The sequence below is a fragment of the Haemorhous mexicanus genome, chromosome 3 (assembly GCF_027477595.1).
Source record: "Haemorhous mexicanus isolate bHaeMex1 chromosome 3, bHaeMex1.pri, whole genome shotgun sequence".
Lineage (NCBI taxonomy): Eukaryota > Metazoa > Chordata > Aves > Passeriformes > Fringillidae > Haemorhous > Haemorhous mexicanus.
This window is the reverse complement of record NC_082343.1, coordinates 116,323,416-116,340,046: the sequence shown is the minus strand read 5'-3', so window position 1 is coordinate 116,340,046 and position 16,631 is coordinate 116,323,416. Positions and strand designations below refer to the sequence as shown.

At 49.6% G+C, this 16,631-nt stretch overlaps 1 protein-coding gene across 1 annotated transcript in view; it reads right to left on the bottom strand.

Moving 5' to 3' along the window:
* Positions 1 to 5,998: 5,998 nt before the first annotated feature.
* The window catches only part of INTS9 (integrator complex subunit 9), a 61,576-nt gene continuing 50,943 nt past the window's right edge, over positions 5,999 to 16,631 (bottom strand). The window contains exons 15-17 of the mRNA XM_059843128.1: positions 9,281 to 9,379; positions 8,162 to 8,299; positions 5,999 to 7,235 (exon numbers count right to left, since the gene is read on the bottom strand). Of these exons, the coding sequence (XP_059699111.1) occupies positions 7,059 to 7,235; positions 8,162 to 8,299; positions 9,281 to 9,379 (414 nt within the window). The 3' untranslated portion in view covers positions 5,999 to 7,058. The remainder of the gene's footprint in view (positions 7,236 to 8,161; positions 8,300 to 9,280; positions 9,380 to 16,631) is intronic.

Here is a 16,631-nt window from a genome sequence, read left to right as displayed (position 1 = left end):
TCCCCATCCCAGAGTGCTCCATACCCCTGTCAGGTTTGCCATGGGCCTCAGCACAGCTGCCTTAACCCCAGCCCATCCTCACAGCCTGGCTTTGGGCTGTGTCCGAGGTTTAATCCCAACAGGAGCTTCCCAGAGTGTGATGCTGCTGGGATCACGTTCACAGTGTGGGTTTGGAGCTGGTTCCTCTCCCCCAGAGCAAAATGCTGTCAGCCTGTGACCACCCGAGCTCAGCTGCTGCTCCATCCTGCCTCAGGCCCAGCTGGACACGAGGGGAGCACAGGAGGGAAGGGCAGAGCTTGGCCCTCACGTGTTGTTCTCCCTCAGCACATCCCAGATGTTTGTGAGCAGCCTGGAGAAGCTCTTGCTGGGTAGGTGGGAAAGTGGCACTTGTGTGGTCACCTCGATGTCCCTGGATGTCACCCCTGGTGTGTCTCTGGTGTGTGGGAGCAGGGATGGTCCAGCAGCAGCTCCTGGGCTCACTCCCAAGCTCAGCCCTGCCCATGCTCCTCCTGCACCACGTTTTGGGGCCCTCCAAACTCCTCTCCCCAGGTTTTCCTGTCAGCACTGACACTTCCTCCGTGGGGAGGGGAGGAGCAGCCTGTTCCCAGCAGAGCCCATGGCTCGTGCCTTCACCAGCACCACTGACCACAGCAAAACATGGATCAAGGAATCTTTTCCTATTTTTTTCCCCCCTTTCCATTCCCTTTTTGTTTTAATTTTTAACATCAGATGCCCAAAATGCAGCACGTGAAGTCTCAGTCTGCTTAAAAATGCCATGGGAGACCCCTGCAAGGCCCTGGAACACCTGGGAGGGTTCTCTGCCCCTGCCCGGGGTGGAAATGTGGCACTTGTCAGGAGCTGTGTCAGCTCCAGCATTCCTGAGGGGCCTGAGCTCCTCTTCCAGGGCTTTAATTCCACGCTCATTAGTGGGGTTCGTTAGCAGCGATGCCGTGGCTCAGGTGCAGCCCAGGCTTGGGGCCAGCTCTGCCTTCCCAGCCCTCCTGGAGCACGGAGTGATGTGGGCACAGGCTGCACTTCATCCACCAGGCACTGCTGAGCAGCCTTCAGCCTTTCCAAAATCCAAAGGGAAGCGTTATTCCAGTGAGAGCCTGGGGGAGCACGGATGGGATGGGAAGAGGTGGCATTCCCAGGGTGCCCTGGGGCTCGGGATGCTCAGGGTGTCGGAGCCCCAGGCTGGGAATTCTGCTCTCCCTTGCTGAGTTTTGATTTGAGGCCAGTTGAGATCAGGAATCAGCAGAACAAATCCAGCTGTTCTTCCTCCCTCTCTGGCCTTTTCCCAAGCTGTTTTTTTTTTTTTTTGCTGGGAGGGTCCCCCTGTCCACTGTGCTGGAGCAGGGACAGGATGTGCAGTGGGATCTCCCTGTGTGACATGGGATGAATTCTTCCTTGCTGAGCACCCCTAAAGGGGAAGGATTTGGGGGTGAAGGGGTAAAGAGGCTGCTCCTGGGAGATACCTGGGCAGCAGCAGCGTTGGGAGGGGTGGAATTCTGTGGGGAAATGAAATGCCAGCAGGAACATCTTCCCCAGCCACAGGGCTGGTGCTGCCCCTCCCAGTCCTACTGCTGCAGCTCTTTCCCAAATCATCCCAACCACCACGGAACCCCCTGGAGTACAGGACTGGCGTTCACAGCCCAGCTTTCTGCTCCTGAGACATGCCAGCACCTGAGCTGTCCTGAGGCCCCTCCACCAGGGAGGAGAGGGAGCTTTTCCAGAGAGTGCTCCCTCCCGTGCCACCATCCCAAACATCCTTCCTTGCTCCCACCCATCGTTCTCCCGGGATCTTCGGGAATCCCAGGGTCACTCCAAAGCTCAGGTTTGGTTGTAGGATCCATCCCAGCTCCTGGGGCACGTGGCCTCCACCATCCCAGCCCTGAGGAGACGGGAAGGGCTCTTGGCAGCTGCACCTTTTCCCTCTTCCAGAGTTTCTGCTGCTTCCCCCGGGCACGGAGCGAGGCCTTTCCCGCTGTAAATAGCAACGACTGAGGTGACACGGCCCCGGCCCCGCCCGTGTCACACGGCCCCTGCCCTCCCCTTGTGCCCACGGTGCTGTGAGCGCCAGGATTTCAAATCCAACAGGAACTGAGAGACAAGGAACACTCCTTCGACACGAGCACAATGTTGAGTTTTTTGTAAAAGGTTCCAATAAATGGAGAGTTTAACTTGGGAGCGTCTCGGTGCCTCTTTGCTGGGGCTGGGAGAGGGGCCCAGCACGGGGCTGTTGCTGCTCCTGGCCCTGGGACACCCCAAAACCAGGCATCTCCTGGGCTGCTGTTTCCACGGGGCAGGTGAGCTGGTCTGGAATGCTGGAAACTCCTCAGGGATGGCAGTGCCTGGAGCTAAACCCCATCGTGTTCCTGGTGAGCTCATGGCTGGGCTGGGAGAGCCTTTGGGAGGAGTTGGACCCTGAGTGGCTTCCAGGGGCATCCCATCCCATCCCATCCCATCCCATCCCATCCCATCCCATCCCATCCCATCCCATCCCATCCCATCCCATCCCATCCCATCCCATCCCATCCCATCCCATCCCATCCCATCCCATCCCATCCCATCCCATCCCATCCCAGTTCTGCTGCTTGTGTGGCTGTTTGTAGGCAATGAAAGCAGCAGCTGAGGCAGTGCTGGGATGACAAACCAGCCCATCCCTGCCTGGGGATCCAGAGCCCAGAACCTTTAGGGACAGCTCCTGTGGCATTGCTGGCTCAGGATGCTCCTGGTCCCTCTCCTGTGCAGGAGGCTGAAGTGGAAAAACCAAACAGATCCACGAGGTTTGTAAGGAGGAGCAGAGCGGAGGAATGGAGCCAGCTGGGCCACGAGCCATGGGATCCCCTCCATGCTGGGCTGGGAATCCCCCAGGATTTCCTTCATGTGGCTGGATTTCCTCTCTTCCTTCCTGCTGCCGTTTGTTTTTTGCCCTCCCTCCTGAGCAGCTGCTTCCTCCGTGGTCACTTTTTGCCTCTGTTGTCACTTTTCACCTCTGTGTCTCCTGCCCTTGCTGCTGCTCCCACTGGGATTTGTGTCCTTTCCTTTCCCTTCTGCCTTGGAGTAAGGCTTGGTTTGTGCTTGGCTTTGTTTCCAGGAGAGGTTTCAGGGAAACCCCAAAGGATTTTAGTCCTGGAGGGAGGAGGTGGATGCTCAGCCTCCCAAATGCCTGCAATTTCTCCCCAAAACACTGCAGGGAGGCAGGGCCATCCCTAGCAGGGAAGGGCACAGAATTCCCCACTCCAGGAGCCCGGCCTGCAGCAGCAGTGGGATGCTGGGTTGGGATCTGGCTCCCAAACCAGCCCAGCAGCATCTCGGGCACGGACTCAACTGGAGCCCATTTTCTCCTGAGGCTTTTCCTGAGGTAAAAATCTCCTGATCAGTATTTTTTCCTGCTGTAACTGCTGTGTTTGGTGAGAGGAGCCACAGCTGTGGTTCCATTTCCGTTTCTCTGTGAGGGTTTGTGCCCTGGGATGAGGAAACAGAGGCGATAAATCCTGTTAATAATTCATTCCCTGCTCCCAGGAGGAGGGCAGGGTGAAGTGCTTTACACTCCACTCCTCTGCACTACAAAGTGCCCTCCATTTTCCCTTCTGGATGATCACTCCTTGATAAAAAGCAATTTCACTGGAATTGCTCCCGTGCTGCCCAGCAGTGCCATGAAAGCCACCAGTTCCTGCTGGAGCCCAGGAAAGGACCTGCTGCCACCCCTCCTGGGTGACTGGCCCTTGAGGGAGGACCTGTCCCCAACATGGTCCTCAATAGGGTCATAGTTCATGGATCCTCAAGGGATGAACTCACAGTCCATGGGTCCTTGAGGGATGGGGTCACAGTCCATGGGTCCTCAAACACTGAGCTGATAGTTCATGGATCCTCGAGGGATGAGATCACAGTCCATGGACCCTCAAGGGATGGGGTCACAATCCATGGATACTTGAGGGACTGGGTCACAATTCATGGATCCTTGAGGAATGGGGTCACAATCCATGGATCCTTGAGGGCTGAACTCACAATCCATGGATCCTTGAGGGATGAACTCACAGTCCATGGATCCTCAAGCACTGAATTTATAGTTCATGGATCCTCGAGGGATGAGATCACAGTCCATGGATCCTTGAGGGATGAACTCACAATCCATGGATCCTCAAGCACTGAATTTATAGTTCATGGATCCTTGAGGGATGAGATCACAGTCCATGGACCCTCAAGGGATGGGGTCACAATCCATGGATACTTGAGGGACTGGGTCACAATCCGTGGATCCTTGAGGGCTGAACTCACAATCCATGGATCCTCAAGGGATGAACTCACAGTCCTTGGATCCTTGAGGGATGAACTCACAGTCCATGGATCCTCAAGCACTGAATTCATGGTTCATGGATCCTCGAGGGATGAGATCACAGTCCATGGATCCTCAAGGGATTGGGTCACAATTCATGGATCCTCAAGGGATGAGGTCACAGTTGATGGATCCTTGAGGGATGAGATCCCAATCCATGGCTCCCAGGTGACAGCTCACCTGTGACAGGTGAGTGGGGCCTGTCAGATCCCACCTTTCCCAGCACGACCCTGCCCAGGCCATGATGTGCAGCCAATCCCAAATCCCTCTGCTCTCATTCCCACTCCTCCCAAAGGCTGAGCTGCTGCTGGGGCACAGATCCAGCACCTGGCTGCAGTTTCCCTCTGCTCCTCATGTCCAGGTGCCCATGAAGGGGACAGACCCCAGTGACAGTGACTGAGCCTGGCACTGATTGATCTGGCCCAGTTGTTTTCAATGTGTCTCACATTAATGGAGAGAAACCACAATGAACTCCTCTCCAGCCAGGAACAGCTGTTCCATAAAAACCATCCAAGAGCAGAAATCTGATTTTAACCTTTCCTCCCCATTATTTCTGTGGGAGCACAGGGTTGGGAACTCACTGGGAATTAATCACTTGCCACACACCCCACTAATTGTGTTTAATGAGGGGAGCAGTGAAGAGAGGCCGGAGCAGCTCAGGGAGGGATGTGGGATCCAGGGAATGGAGATGGCCATGGCACAAGGAACCACATGGGGGCCAGGGGGATTTATTTTCCCTTCTGGAAGAAGGAGAGTGAAGCCAGGAACCTTTGCTGTTCTTTGGCCATTAAACTGGGAACTTCTGGATAAAGCCTGGATTGCATCCATGGAATTCTTCCCCTGGCAGCGCCCTGGGCTGCCACAGTTCCCTCTGCAGGACTGACCCAGCCTGAAGAAATGCTGTTTGTTCTTCTCTCTCTGTGCAGAAGGAACAAGCACTTCTTTTTCCAGTTTAATTAGGGTTTCTCATTAAAGAACTCCCCTCCCAGCATGTTTGTTTCTCCAGCATGCACAATCTGAATATAACAAAACAATCCACTCTCAGCTGCTGGACTGATGGAACAATGAGAAGTTTTCCTGCTCAAAATGACAGGAAGAAAAATGTAAAAGCTTTTAATTTTTACTTTCTCCCCCTGAGGAGGGTGAGAAAGCCTTAGGAATGTGAAAAGGAAGGCACTGGAGCAGTGGGATCAGTGCTGGAGCTGAGGTAACCAGCAGAAAGATGAGTTTATCCCACTGCCTCTCTGGGTTAGGAATAACCCCTTTGGAGTTTATTAAAGTGAAATTATCCCAGTTCTTTGCTTTTAAGTGATGCTAAAGCAGCAGTGCTGCAAACCCTGATGAGGATTTAATTCCACTGCCCCACGTTTTTCCTGTTGGTGACACCACTCCTCACACAGCCATGACACCACTCCTCACACAGGATAAAGGTGTGGGTGCTGGGATCTGCACACCCAAGCCAACAGAAATCCTTCATGGCAATGGGATGGGCTGGGGACACTGCAGTGGCAAAGAGATTTCATTACAGAGCTGCTTCCACTGCCTGCATCTCCTCAAAGGGATGAACTGGAGGAGTAGCTTTATTTCCCAAAGGTGTCAGGACATGGATGTGGAATGGCCATGGAGAGGCTTTTATAAACCACAGGATGTGCTCCCTCCTGGGCAGGCTCACTCTGCTTTTTATTTTTTAACACCAAATAAATACAAAACAATCCAATAAAAAATGAACAGCAGTAAATCTGAGAAATGGGTTGCCTTTAAAAGCAGTACTATTGACTGAGGTGAGGCCCCACATAGGTGATTTGGGGAGGGAAAAGCCTCCCCAGGTCTGCAGTACAGATGGCTTTGGAGAAATGACTGAGAATTCCATCCAGGATTTGGGAGGGGGGGCTGAAAGAACAAGTTTTTGGAAGGTAGAAACAAGAGGCACTTAAATCTCAAACGGTTTTTTATGAGCATTAGGAATTTTCCTACTTTATGGACTTCCCTAAGTGTCTTCCTGAGGTGTTTCCTCCACTGCTGATGGTGGAACCCAGGAAGAAGCAGCTGTAGGGAAGAGCCTGGAGCTCCATGGACAGATGTGGATGGAACAGGTGAGGCTGCAGCATCAATAAACACTTGAATTCCTCCAGGGTAAAGCTTTGCCAAAGTGCCTCTGCTTGTGCAGGGAATGGCCAGGCTCTTCCCACCGTTCTCCATGTCCACCAGACCCCTTTTCCCATTTTTAGTTGTACAATCTTTGCCTCACCAGCTCTCCCCTCCTCCTCGTGCCAGTGAAGGACACACAGGGAGGAGAGGCAGGGAGTGGGTCTGGGGATTGGGAAGAAGCAGTGGGAGGAAAAAGGCCTTTGTTTTAATGTTCCTACAGAGTTCTGTCAGGTGAAGGACTGGGGCAGAGACTGCTGAGGGACACAGGGGAGCAGCAGTTCACCCTGGTGTAAGTAAACACTCCAGTTATTTACTCTGCAGCTCCTATCTCCTGTAAGATTCCCAGCTCCCAATTTTACACAACAGGAATCTCCTCCAAAGTATTCCAAAACAAGTTAAAAATAAGATTTAAAAAATAGATATTAAAAATACTCCCTTGCTCCTCCATGAAGGGGAAGGTGGTTTCTGGTCTCTCTGAATCACAAAATTCTCTCTCTCTCTCTCTCCTTGGACAGCTCCAAGCTCTGCTGCTCCAGGCTCTCTCCTTGCAGAGCCTCCTGATGTCTATGAGTTAAAATTTCTGCAGGAATTTGAGCACCAGGTCCCTCAGTTTGACCCTCAGGGGCTCGTCATTGTCACAGATGATGTGGGTGGAGTCCTCCTCCAGCTGGATCAGGGTCTCTGCCTCCTGCAGCAGCACAATGTGGCCCTTGGCCGTGTCCTCCACCTTCACGTCGCTGAAGCCGTGCTGGATTTGGGGTGGGAGGGGGAGAGAGAGGGAAATCAGCACAGCTCAGGGAAACTGGGACAGAGGAGAGACCAGGGCACTGGGGTGAGGGGGAATTTCATGGAATCACAGATTGGTTTGGCTGGGAAGGACCTTAAATCTCATCCAGTTCCACCTCCTGCCATGGGCAGGGACACCTCCCACTATCCCAGATTGCTCCAAGGGACACCTCCCACTATCCCAGATTGCTCCAAGCCCTGTCCAACCTGGCCTTGGTCACTGCCAGGGATCCAGGAGCAGCCACAGCTTCTCTGGGAATTCTATTCCAGGGTCTCCCCACCCTTACAGGGAACAATTCCTTCCCAATATCCCATCCATCCCTGCCCTGTGGCAGTGGGAAGCCATTCCCTGTGTCCAGTCCCTCCATCCCTTGTCCCAAATCCCTCTCCAGTTCTCCTGGAGCCCCTGTAAGCACTGGAAGTCTGCAATCCTTTATCTCCTGTAGTTGAGAACGAGACTGCACAGAGCAGCAACCAAATTTGTTCAGCTTCCTCAGGAGGCTCCTCCACCAGTGGAGACATTCCCAGGATCTGTTCTTCACTTGGTCACCTTCTTACAAATCTTGTGGGAATTTAAATGCTATTGAGACTCCCTCAGCTGCTGAATCCAAAAGTTCTGTGAAGCAAATCACCCACCCACAAGCTCTGCTTCCATGACAAACAGGAGGGATCACTGACATGAACCCTGCACAGTAGGACACAGCTCCACAGGGAACAATTCCCTCTATTCTGAAGTGCAGGGGCACCCTGGAGCACTTTAGCCACTCACTGGCCTTTCTCCATTTCAAACTACACTAAAATTACTTCCCCTCTCTCTGCTACCAGAGCAGCACATCTGAGATGTGCAGAAACCTGCTGGAATCCCACCTGCCACCAAAGACTCCTCACCTTCTCCAGAGTCTGCACAAACTGGTCCATGGGGATGGAGCCACTCAGCAGAGGCTTCAAAGATTTGCACTCGGGCACATCATCACTCACCCGCTTCCTCTTCTTGCTGGCAGGAGGTTGGGGAGGTTTTGGAGGGAGCTGATGGATGAGAAGGAAAAAAAAAGGATGCAGCAGGTTGGGAAACAGGCAAATTTCCCACTCTAAAGGATGCAACAGGTTGGGAAACAGAAATTCAGAGAGAGCAACTACTCAGGGAATGAGAACGTGGCTTAGCTCCAGCCATTTATGAGGACTCTGGCATTTGAAGCCCAGGTCTAAGTTTATTTGGCAGCAGGAATGAGTGGAAAAGGGAGAAAATGAACAACAGCAGCCTCAGACCAATCCCACTGCAGCACTTGCCAGAGCTGCTGAGGGTTTCCAGGGAAGCAGCTTGGGAAGAGGGGGGCAGCCTGTCTGCTGTGCTCTGACAGAAATCCTCACCAGCCCTCACATCCCTGACATTTCCACGCTGGGCTCTCGTCCCAAGTGTCCTGGGCCAGCCAGCTCTGCTGCCCAGTGTGGGAAGGGCTGCTCAGTGAGGTCCTGCAGGCTCATGGATCTGAGAGAAAGGGGACCAGGGCAGCCACTGCTGGGCAGGTCCCTGGACATCATCTCCTCCTGCAGAGCACTCATGCCAGGAATTCCAGTGCCAGCCTGAAGGGGGTGGCAGGAAGGGAGGGCAGAGGTGCACAACCTCCAGGGAAACTGAAGGCAGACGGTCCCTTCCCAAGCCTGATGTCCCAGGTCATCTCTCTCCTCCAACCCTTGGTCCTGGGAGGTTGACTGATGCTGTTCCTGACTCTGGAGGACAGCAGGATGATCTGTAGCCTCTCTTCAGGAATTATCTCACTTCCCCATTCATCTCAGCCAGGCACATGGCCAAGGAAAAGAGGGCAGAGAGATTTATTTGCATCCCACTCCCTGCTCTGGGTGTAATTCCTCACCTGCACATGCCAGGGCAAAGCCTCTGCCAAGGGCTCTGTCCCAGTGGGAAGGAGCTGCAGGAGGGGTTGCTGGACTCCTGGATGGCAGGAAAAGCCAGAGTAAGGATATTTTTCTCCCTTTCCCATTAGACTGTACCTGCAGCACATGCTTGTTGTCCTTAGTATGCAGCACAGCAGAAACTGTTGCCAAGGAAATACCAGGCTTGATCTCCAAGGGCACGAGGGAATCTGCAAGCTGAAGCAAAAGGAGATTTTGTTCAGCAAGTGATCAGCTCAAAATGTGCATGAACCCAGCTGTGAGATAAATTGGCAGTGTGGTATTTTTAAACATGGGCTAATGAACTGTAAACACAAAGCCACTGATAGACTGAGAGCTCCTCGGACCTGCCCAGCCTCCTTCCAGCTCCCAAAATTATGGATTTCACACCATGAGCAGAGCAGCACGAGGTTTGCAGGAACCAGGGCTGGTCTCAAAAACCATAATAAACACAGAGAACCCTTGTGTGAAAAGACAATTGCTTCATTAATAATTTTAGTTAGCAGAACTCGTGGTCTAATCCAGCATTATTATGTTTGTTATGCTGATGGACAATGAAAAATCAAAGTGAGTTTCCTTTCAGTCCCTGACTGCAGAATATCTGGAATAAGAAGTGTTTGTCCTTAAAACCCCAATGTTTTCAATCAACCCACTGTTGATTAGTTTGAAATTATTCCAACAATGCTGCACAAAACCCTTTCCACTGCCTTTTTACATAATTCTTCCCTGAAAGACATAATATCTAGTTTTGGCTTGGAGTTTGGATCTAACACTGCTGGCAGAGCATGGAGTGGGCAGTGCTGCACCTGCTGAGACCAGAGGAAGTTGGCCAGTTGGGAAGCACCTCTTCCAGCCACTTTTCCAAAAAAATCCTGCAGAAAACAGTGCTCATGAATGGAGGAAATTATTCCCTTTTTCCCTCCAAGGGAATTCAAGGCGCCAGGATGCCCAATCCTTTTGCCATGAAAGCACTGAGAGGGTTTTTCTGTTGGCTTCGATGGTGGCAAAGTTGTTTTAGTAAGTTCTGCAAATCTCACCTGCCACTGTTAAAGCTGCAGGAACATTTTGAGAGCATCTCCTTGGAATAAAGCAGTTGGTGTGTTGGAAAAACACGGGCTGCATTAAAAATCCCAAAATTCTGTCTGTATTCAGCCATGGTGAATCCCAGAAATCCAAACTTGATGGAGCAATTAATCTCACTGTTACTCTGGGTCTCTGTTCAAGACCTTTAAAGCAGGCAATTTGAATACAGCCTTTATGGTTTGTTGTTGAAGGCAAAGAGAATGAAAATAAAATGACAATCATTGCTTCAGATTTCTCCTGGGATCTAAAACCAGCAGCACTTGCAGCAGTGAGTTCTGCTGCCTTCCCAGTGGTTGAAGGCACTTTCCATTCCAACCACCTTCCTGAGGAGGATCGATACAAAACGGGCTCTGATGGAGAGCAAAATGACAAATCCTGTGAAGAGAAAGATCCTTAAAGAACAGGGAGTGGTATGGAACCAAAGTCTTCTCCTGCCACGGAAGTATTTCACTATTAACATTTCTGCAGGCTTTCAACAGGCTAAACAGCAACACTTGGATTATTTACAGTCAGAAGGACAGTAGGACAGGCATTCATTTTGATTTCCTCCCCAGCTCACAGCTCTCTCCATGTGGCAGCCAATCCTTTTATTACAGAAACTCAGTGACCCAAACCAAAAAGGTCATTTAATCACATCCAGTAATTCACCCACCAAGGCCAGGCAGCACTGCTCCACTCCTTTCAACTGACCTCCTGCACACACAAATCACAGAACTCCTCCAAAATGCTGCATTAAAGAAACCCTTTTCACAGAGGCAGCAAGTCTTGTCTGAACTCCAAGCTATGGCAACTGCACTGCTTCCCCTCACAAGTGGTTTCAAACTTTAATTCTCCTGGCAGCCAGGAAGCCGTGTCTCATTTCAAGGTTGAATTTGTCCAACTTGCTGTGGCTGGCTCTTGTTGTGCCTTTGTGTGTGAGATTGAAAAGCCCCCCACCAAGCAGGAATAAATGAGTCTTCCTTCCAGTCATTATCCCGAGCCCAGTGTCACATGCTGGCACCAGGAAAGCCACCAAAGCAGGGACACTGAGATCTAACACCACATTAATCAGTCCCCTGCCCATGGATGAGCACTTGGACTGCCTTAGGAGAAATCTGGGGGGGATGTGTGCAGTGTTTCAGGTTTTAGCTTGGGATGTTCTCCTCCTGTGATCAGAGCTGTCTGCCCACGCCAAACCAGAGGAGAGATATTTTTACCATTAAGTCTTTCCTGTAGGGTTGCATTTTCCATGCCAAAAGAGGATTTGACACACAGCATGTGAGCCCAAACTCTGCTGTTGGCCAAAATACAGATGTTGATAAAGAACCATGTGGGTTAAGTCACTCTTAAAACTCTCCCAAAGACTTCAATGGGGACAACCGTCCCCAGGTTTAAGTTGTCCTCAGTCACCAGCCAAAAATCTTCTTGTTGGCAATGAGGGGCTGAACAACCCCTGAGGATGGGACCTGAAACTTCACAGTAAAAATAAAATGAGGCTGAATAATCAGTGAATAAAATCAGGGCAGGACCACAGTTCCAGCACACATGGTCTTGCTTCTCTGGAGGATTCTCCCAGGGACAGACATGCTGGATGTACAACAGTATTTTAACGTCCCAGTTCCAGTAATTTCTTCTTAGATTTTTGGGACACCTCCCCAGACTCCTCCCTTTTCCCTTTTCACCTCTGGCTTACACTGGAGAGGGTGCAGGAAGGCTGACCAAGCAGGGAGAGGCAAAGTTTGGGCTGAGTGAGGTGAGCTGGATATGGAGAACAAGCAGGAGCACAGCAAAGTGACCAGCAGTTAAAATCCCCTGAAACTGTAGGATCTGAAATCACTGATGTGTACATTAGACTGTAGCATGTGTATTTAGAAAGGGGCCCTGCTGGGTTTTTACATCATTAAATGTGTTTTCCAGATTTTCAAACTCAAATTTTCAAATGCATAAATGTGGGATCTCTGCATTAAAGGTGGGATCAAACCAGAGAAGCAGATGGGAAACCCCAGACTGTGCATTCCTTTGGCAGTCCTGAGGTGGGGAAAGCACTGGTTAAAGGAAAGAGTTTCCCAGGGAACTCCTGGGCTGCTGCTGCTGCAATTCCTGAAGGGTCATTCTTGAGCCTTCCCCCAATTTTCATTAATGACCTCAGCACAGAATGAGGAGGAGGGTGCAGAAGGTCCTACTGAAGTTTGTAGGGCACCTTTAACAGAAAACAGGGCCGGGCTATGAGAGAGGAAAAACTCAAAGACAAGAACTGGAGTGAGAAAACCAAGATGAAATTTAATAGCACAAAATGAAGGCCAAGGATGGGGCTAATACTGAGAATTTCTGCTGTGGGCTGGCAGCTGCTGCAAAGGACAGAGGTGAAGGGTTCAGGTTTATTAGTCCAACCAGGAGAGTCACAAATGTGACATGGCCATGAAAAAGGGTAAATGCAAGTCCAGAAAATATCAGGTAATTCTTCCTGAGATGAGCTATCACTCTTTACATTGGGCCTGGCAAGATTTCATCTGAACTACTTGTAAATTGTGGGTAATTTCAGTTCAAGTAAGAGATTCTGAAGGGTAAAATAAGGCAGGAGGAGCTGTCTTGTAAGGGGAAACTAAATAGCTTGGCTTGTTTAGCCTGGCAAAAAAGAAAGCCAAAGGGAGAATTTGATTATTCTACATAAACACCACAGGGAAAATACCAACAAAAGGGAAAATGTATTTATGCCCAAACATGATGTTAGGAATAAATGTGTGCAGGCCAGCAGTGAATATGTGTAGGCTGGAAATTAGGATGTTTTTGGCCATCAGAGACAGTGGGGGCTTGAACAGCATTTATTGGGAACAGCAGGGGCAAAAGTCTCTGCAATTTGAAATCTAACATTTTTTGGAGGCACATTATAAACACTGTTGGTAACTGCAGCTGGGTTCTGGCCACGTGAGCCCTGAGGGCACTTCCATTTCCAGGTGGGAATGATGGAACACAGCCTTGGAGCTTGCTGGGTATGAAGCAATTCCCCCTCAGATCCCTGAATAGGATGGAATTTGTAAGGGACAAAAAAATATCCCCTGCCAATTATTAGAGAAGGATTTTAAGATCTGCCTGAGTTCAGAGAAAGCCCTGGAGGTCACACCTGCAGAGGCTTTTATTGTAACTACTCCTCAGCAAAACCTGAATGGAGAACCAGCCTCATCCTCCATCTCTCCACTCCCCTGCTCCTCACACACACCAAATCCAGTTTCTGAGTGCAGGAAAGCATCTTTACCAAGACAAAAATGGCTTCAAGGCTGTGCAGCAGCCTTTTCACTTAAAAAAAAAAGGGAGGGAGGATCTGTAGAGTCAGTATTGTAAGCAGAATTAAAACCATGGTCTTTGCTATGTCACTTAAATTTGGATGGTGGTGTCATTTCCCTCATCTCTTACTTGCTTGCCTCCTCTTATCTCTTACTTTTTCAAGTAATTTAGTTACTAATTTATTAATTATTTAAGTACCAGGAGCTCTGATGGCCAGGCTAAACACAGGAGGAGTTTTCAACAGATCCAGCCTTGGCTTTACAGCCCCAGCTAAACCAGGGGCCAAGAGCAGGAATTCTGCAACTGTCAGATCCTTCAGAGGGACAAAAAAATGTGGGGTCAAACACATGGGGTGAAAGGAGATTGAAATGTGCCTGTGGATTTGTGACCAGCAGGCACAGGGAACAAGGCACAGGCACACTGCAGGCAGGATGGAAATTGGGGAATTTTGCTTCTGAGGCCTAAAGGAACAAAGGCTTTTCCACCAGAGAACAGGCCAGAAATGAAGGGCATCTGTGGGATCATTAGTGGGTGATCTGAGTCAGGTCCTGTTGGGCTTTCAGCCTCACATCTGACACAATCCAAGGGTTTTAATTCAGCTGCAGAGTTACCCCCAACTTCACAGAGCTGGCACTTGCTGGGGGTCTCCCACAGCTCTCTCTGGAGCAGATTTTAAAGTCTCATTAACTTCAGTGGATAAAGAATCACATCATGAATACCTAAAGATTTTGCTATTATCACTTGCAAAAGTGATCTTGGCTTTGGACTTCCACAGAGCCAGCAGCCAGTGAAGAAATAAAAGCAGCATGAGGTGCAGTCTGCAGTTTGGAGCAATGAATTAAAGCTCCTCTTTTCCATGAGCATGTTCCACGTGCAGCTACTGGACCAGGGCTCCAGATCAGCAGGAGGAACCTTGTCCCCAAAATCTTGTCCCCAAACCAGAAAGACATCAGCCAACCACCAGGGAATCATCCTGGGGGGCATTCCAAGCACCAGAACTCACTCTAACCATTCAGCACTAACTCTAACCACTGGCTTTTGCCAATCCTGTGCCAAAAAAGCAGTTTAAGGAATATTTAAGGAGTGCAATGAAGGAGATTTATGGCTGTTTAATGAAGCTCTTCCCCAGGAGCCTGGGAGCAGGCAGGGAACAACTGTTTGAGGAACTTAAAAAAGGATGGTGGAAAACAGAACCAGCAGAAGCAGAAATTAGGCTTGGATTTGAATGAAAAATGACAGGTAGGGGAAGCAAGGACATGAAATATCTTCAAAGCAAAGGCAGTAAAGCTTGCAGATGCAAGAGATGAGTCATTTGAAAGGCATAAAAACTGCATAAATCAAAATATTCAAAATATAGTAACCATTTTATGGGTCAGAATGTTAAGTCAGGATGGGATGTTGTTGTTGAAGCTGACTGGGAAGAGAGAGCTGAATGCCAGGCTAGAAAAGTGTTATCTTACAGCCAGCCATCAAAAATGAAAGGAAAAACAAACCTAGACATTAATACAGGCAGGCAAAGGCAGGCTGGAAGCAGAAAAGCAGATCTGAGTTCCACCTGACTAAACAGGACAACCTGTGGGTAAGACCAACCCCAGAAAAGGTACAGCAGCAAAAAAAGGCAAAGGAAATGAAGGATAACACATTCCAAGCACAAAAAAGAGAGGAGGAGGGAGAAGAACTCACTCAGGCTGAATGGCCAGGAGAGAAGAGACACCAGAGTGAGGCAGGAGACATTTCTAAGGAGAAAATAAAGGCTGCACTGAGCTCTGCTGATGTAAATCAGGGGGATTTATCAGCACTGGTTCTGGCTTTGTATGAGGAAAGTTGGGAAAAGCTGGGAAAGAGCTGTTTTGGTGGAATGTCAAAAGGTGAGGTCCAACTCGGTGAGAGACCCCAGGCAGTTCTGCAGTGAGCTGGGAGCTGGGGCAGGGCTGAGCAGCAGAAGCAAACAGGTTCTATTTCTCTTCAACAGGTTCTATTTCACTTAGGTTGTATTTCATTTAAACAGGTTGAATTTCACTTCTTGTGAGGCTACAGCACATTGAACCCAGGGGAAAAGTCAGGGAAAAAGGAACACAGAGGTCAGAGACTGGATAATGTGAGGTCACCAAAATGAGCTGAGGGTGGGAAGAAGGACAGAATTCAAAACTCTTTAGTTCCTGAAACACAGAAGGAAGTCGGAAAGGTCAGGTAAAAGTCAGGAAAAGGAGCCAAGATGAAACCTCCATAATTATAATGGCTATTTTCCTAATTCTCCTCCGCAGTATTTTCTGATAATTTCACTTGGTGTCAGGCTGTGCCTTGTACATTGACGCTCTCCTGACTGGGCTGTGTCCTGAAGAACACAAAATGGAGTATTTGAAGAGCACAGAGCCCTGAGTGAAGTGTCAGCTGCAGGCACCGAGTGATCCGCACCATTGTTCAGCTGTAATTAAACTGGAGGCACTTTATTTGCTCAGACACTACTGTTTAATTTTATCTGTTTGCTCCAGGAGGTGTTTTCCATTTTCCCATCTTTCTCCTGCAAGCAGACAATGCCTAACCAATTTCCAGGAAGCAGTCTTTTTATATATATATATTTTTTTTTTTTTTTTTTTTTTTTAAAGTGAGAGGCAGATGCTGAGAAGAAATGATTTAAAGTGTAAAGATTTGCACAATCCCTGGAAGAGCCATTCCAGCCTGATGCCTTGGGACTGGTAAAAACTCTCTCCAAACAAAGGCTGCTGTGAGTGTAAATCTCATTATCATACAACAGGCCTGCCTGACCTGCCTTTGCTCCTCGCTGAAGTGATTGAAATATAGACAAGGTCCAGCAGTAAAAGTAAATTTCCATTAGTCTGACAGGCCAGGATCTGAATCACTGCAAGTTTTGGGAAGGAAATTTCACTCCAGCACAGCATCAGCCTGCACTGAGTGGAGCCACACTGAGCCAACCCTTTGGTTTCCAAAAGCTGGAAGGTTCCAGGCAGAACTTTGAGCTGGGAAAGGGACTGGGGATGTCAGGAGGGGGCCCTGATCAGGACTTCATTGCAGCAGCCATTCCTTTATGAGACTTTAAGGTTTACATCACACACAAATCCCAGCCCTGCAGCACATCTAGCAATTA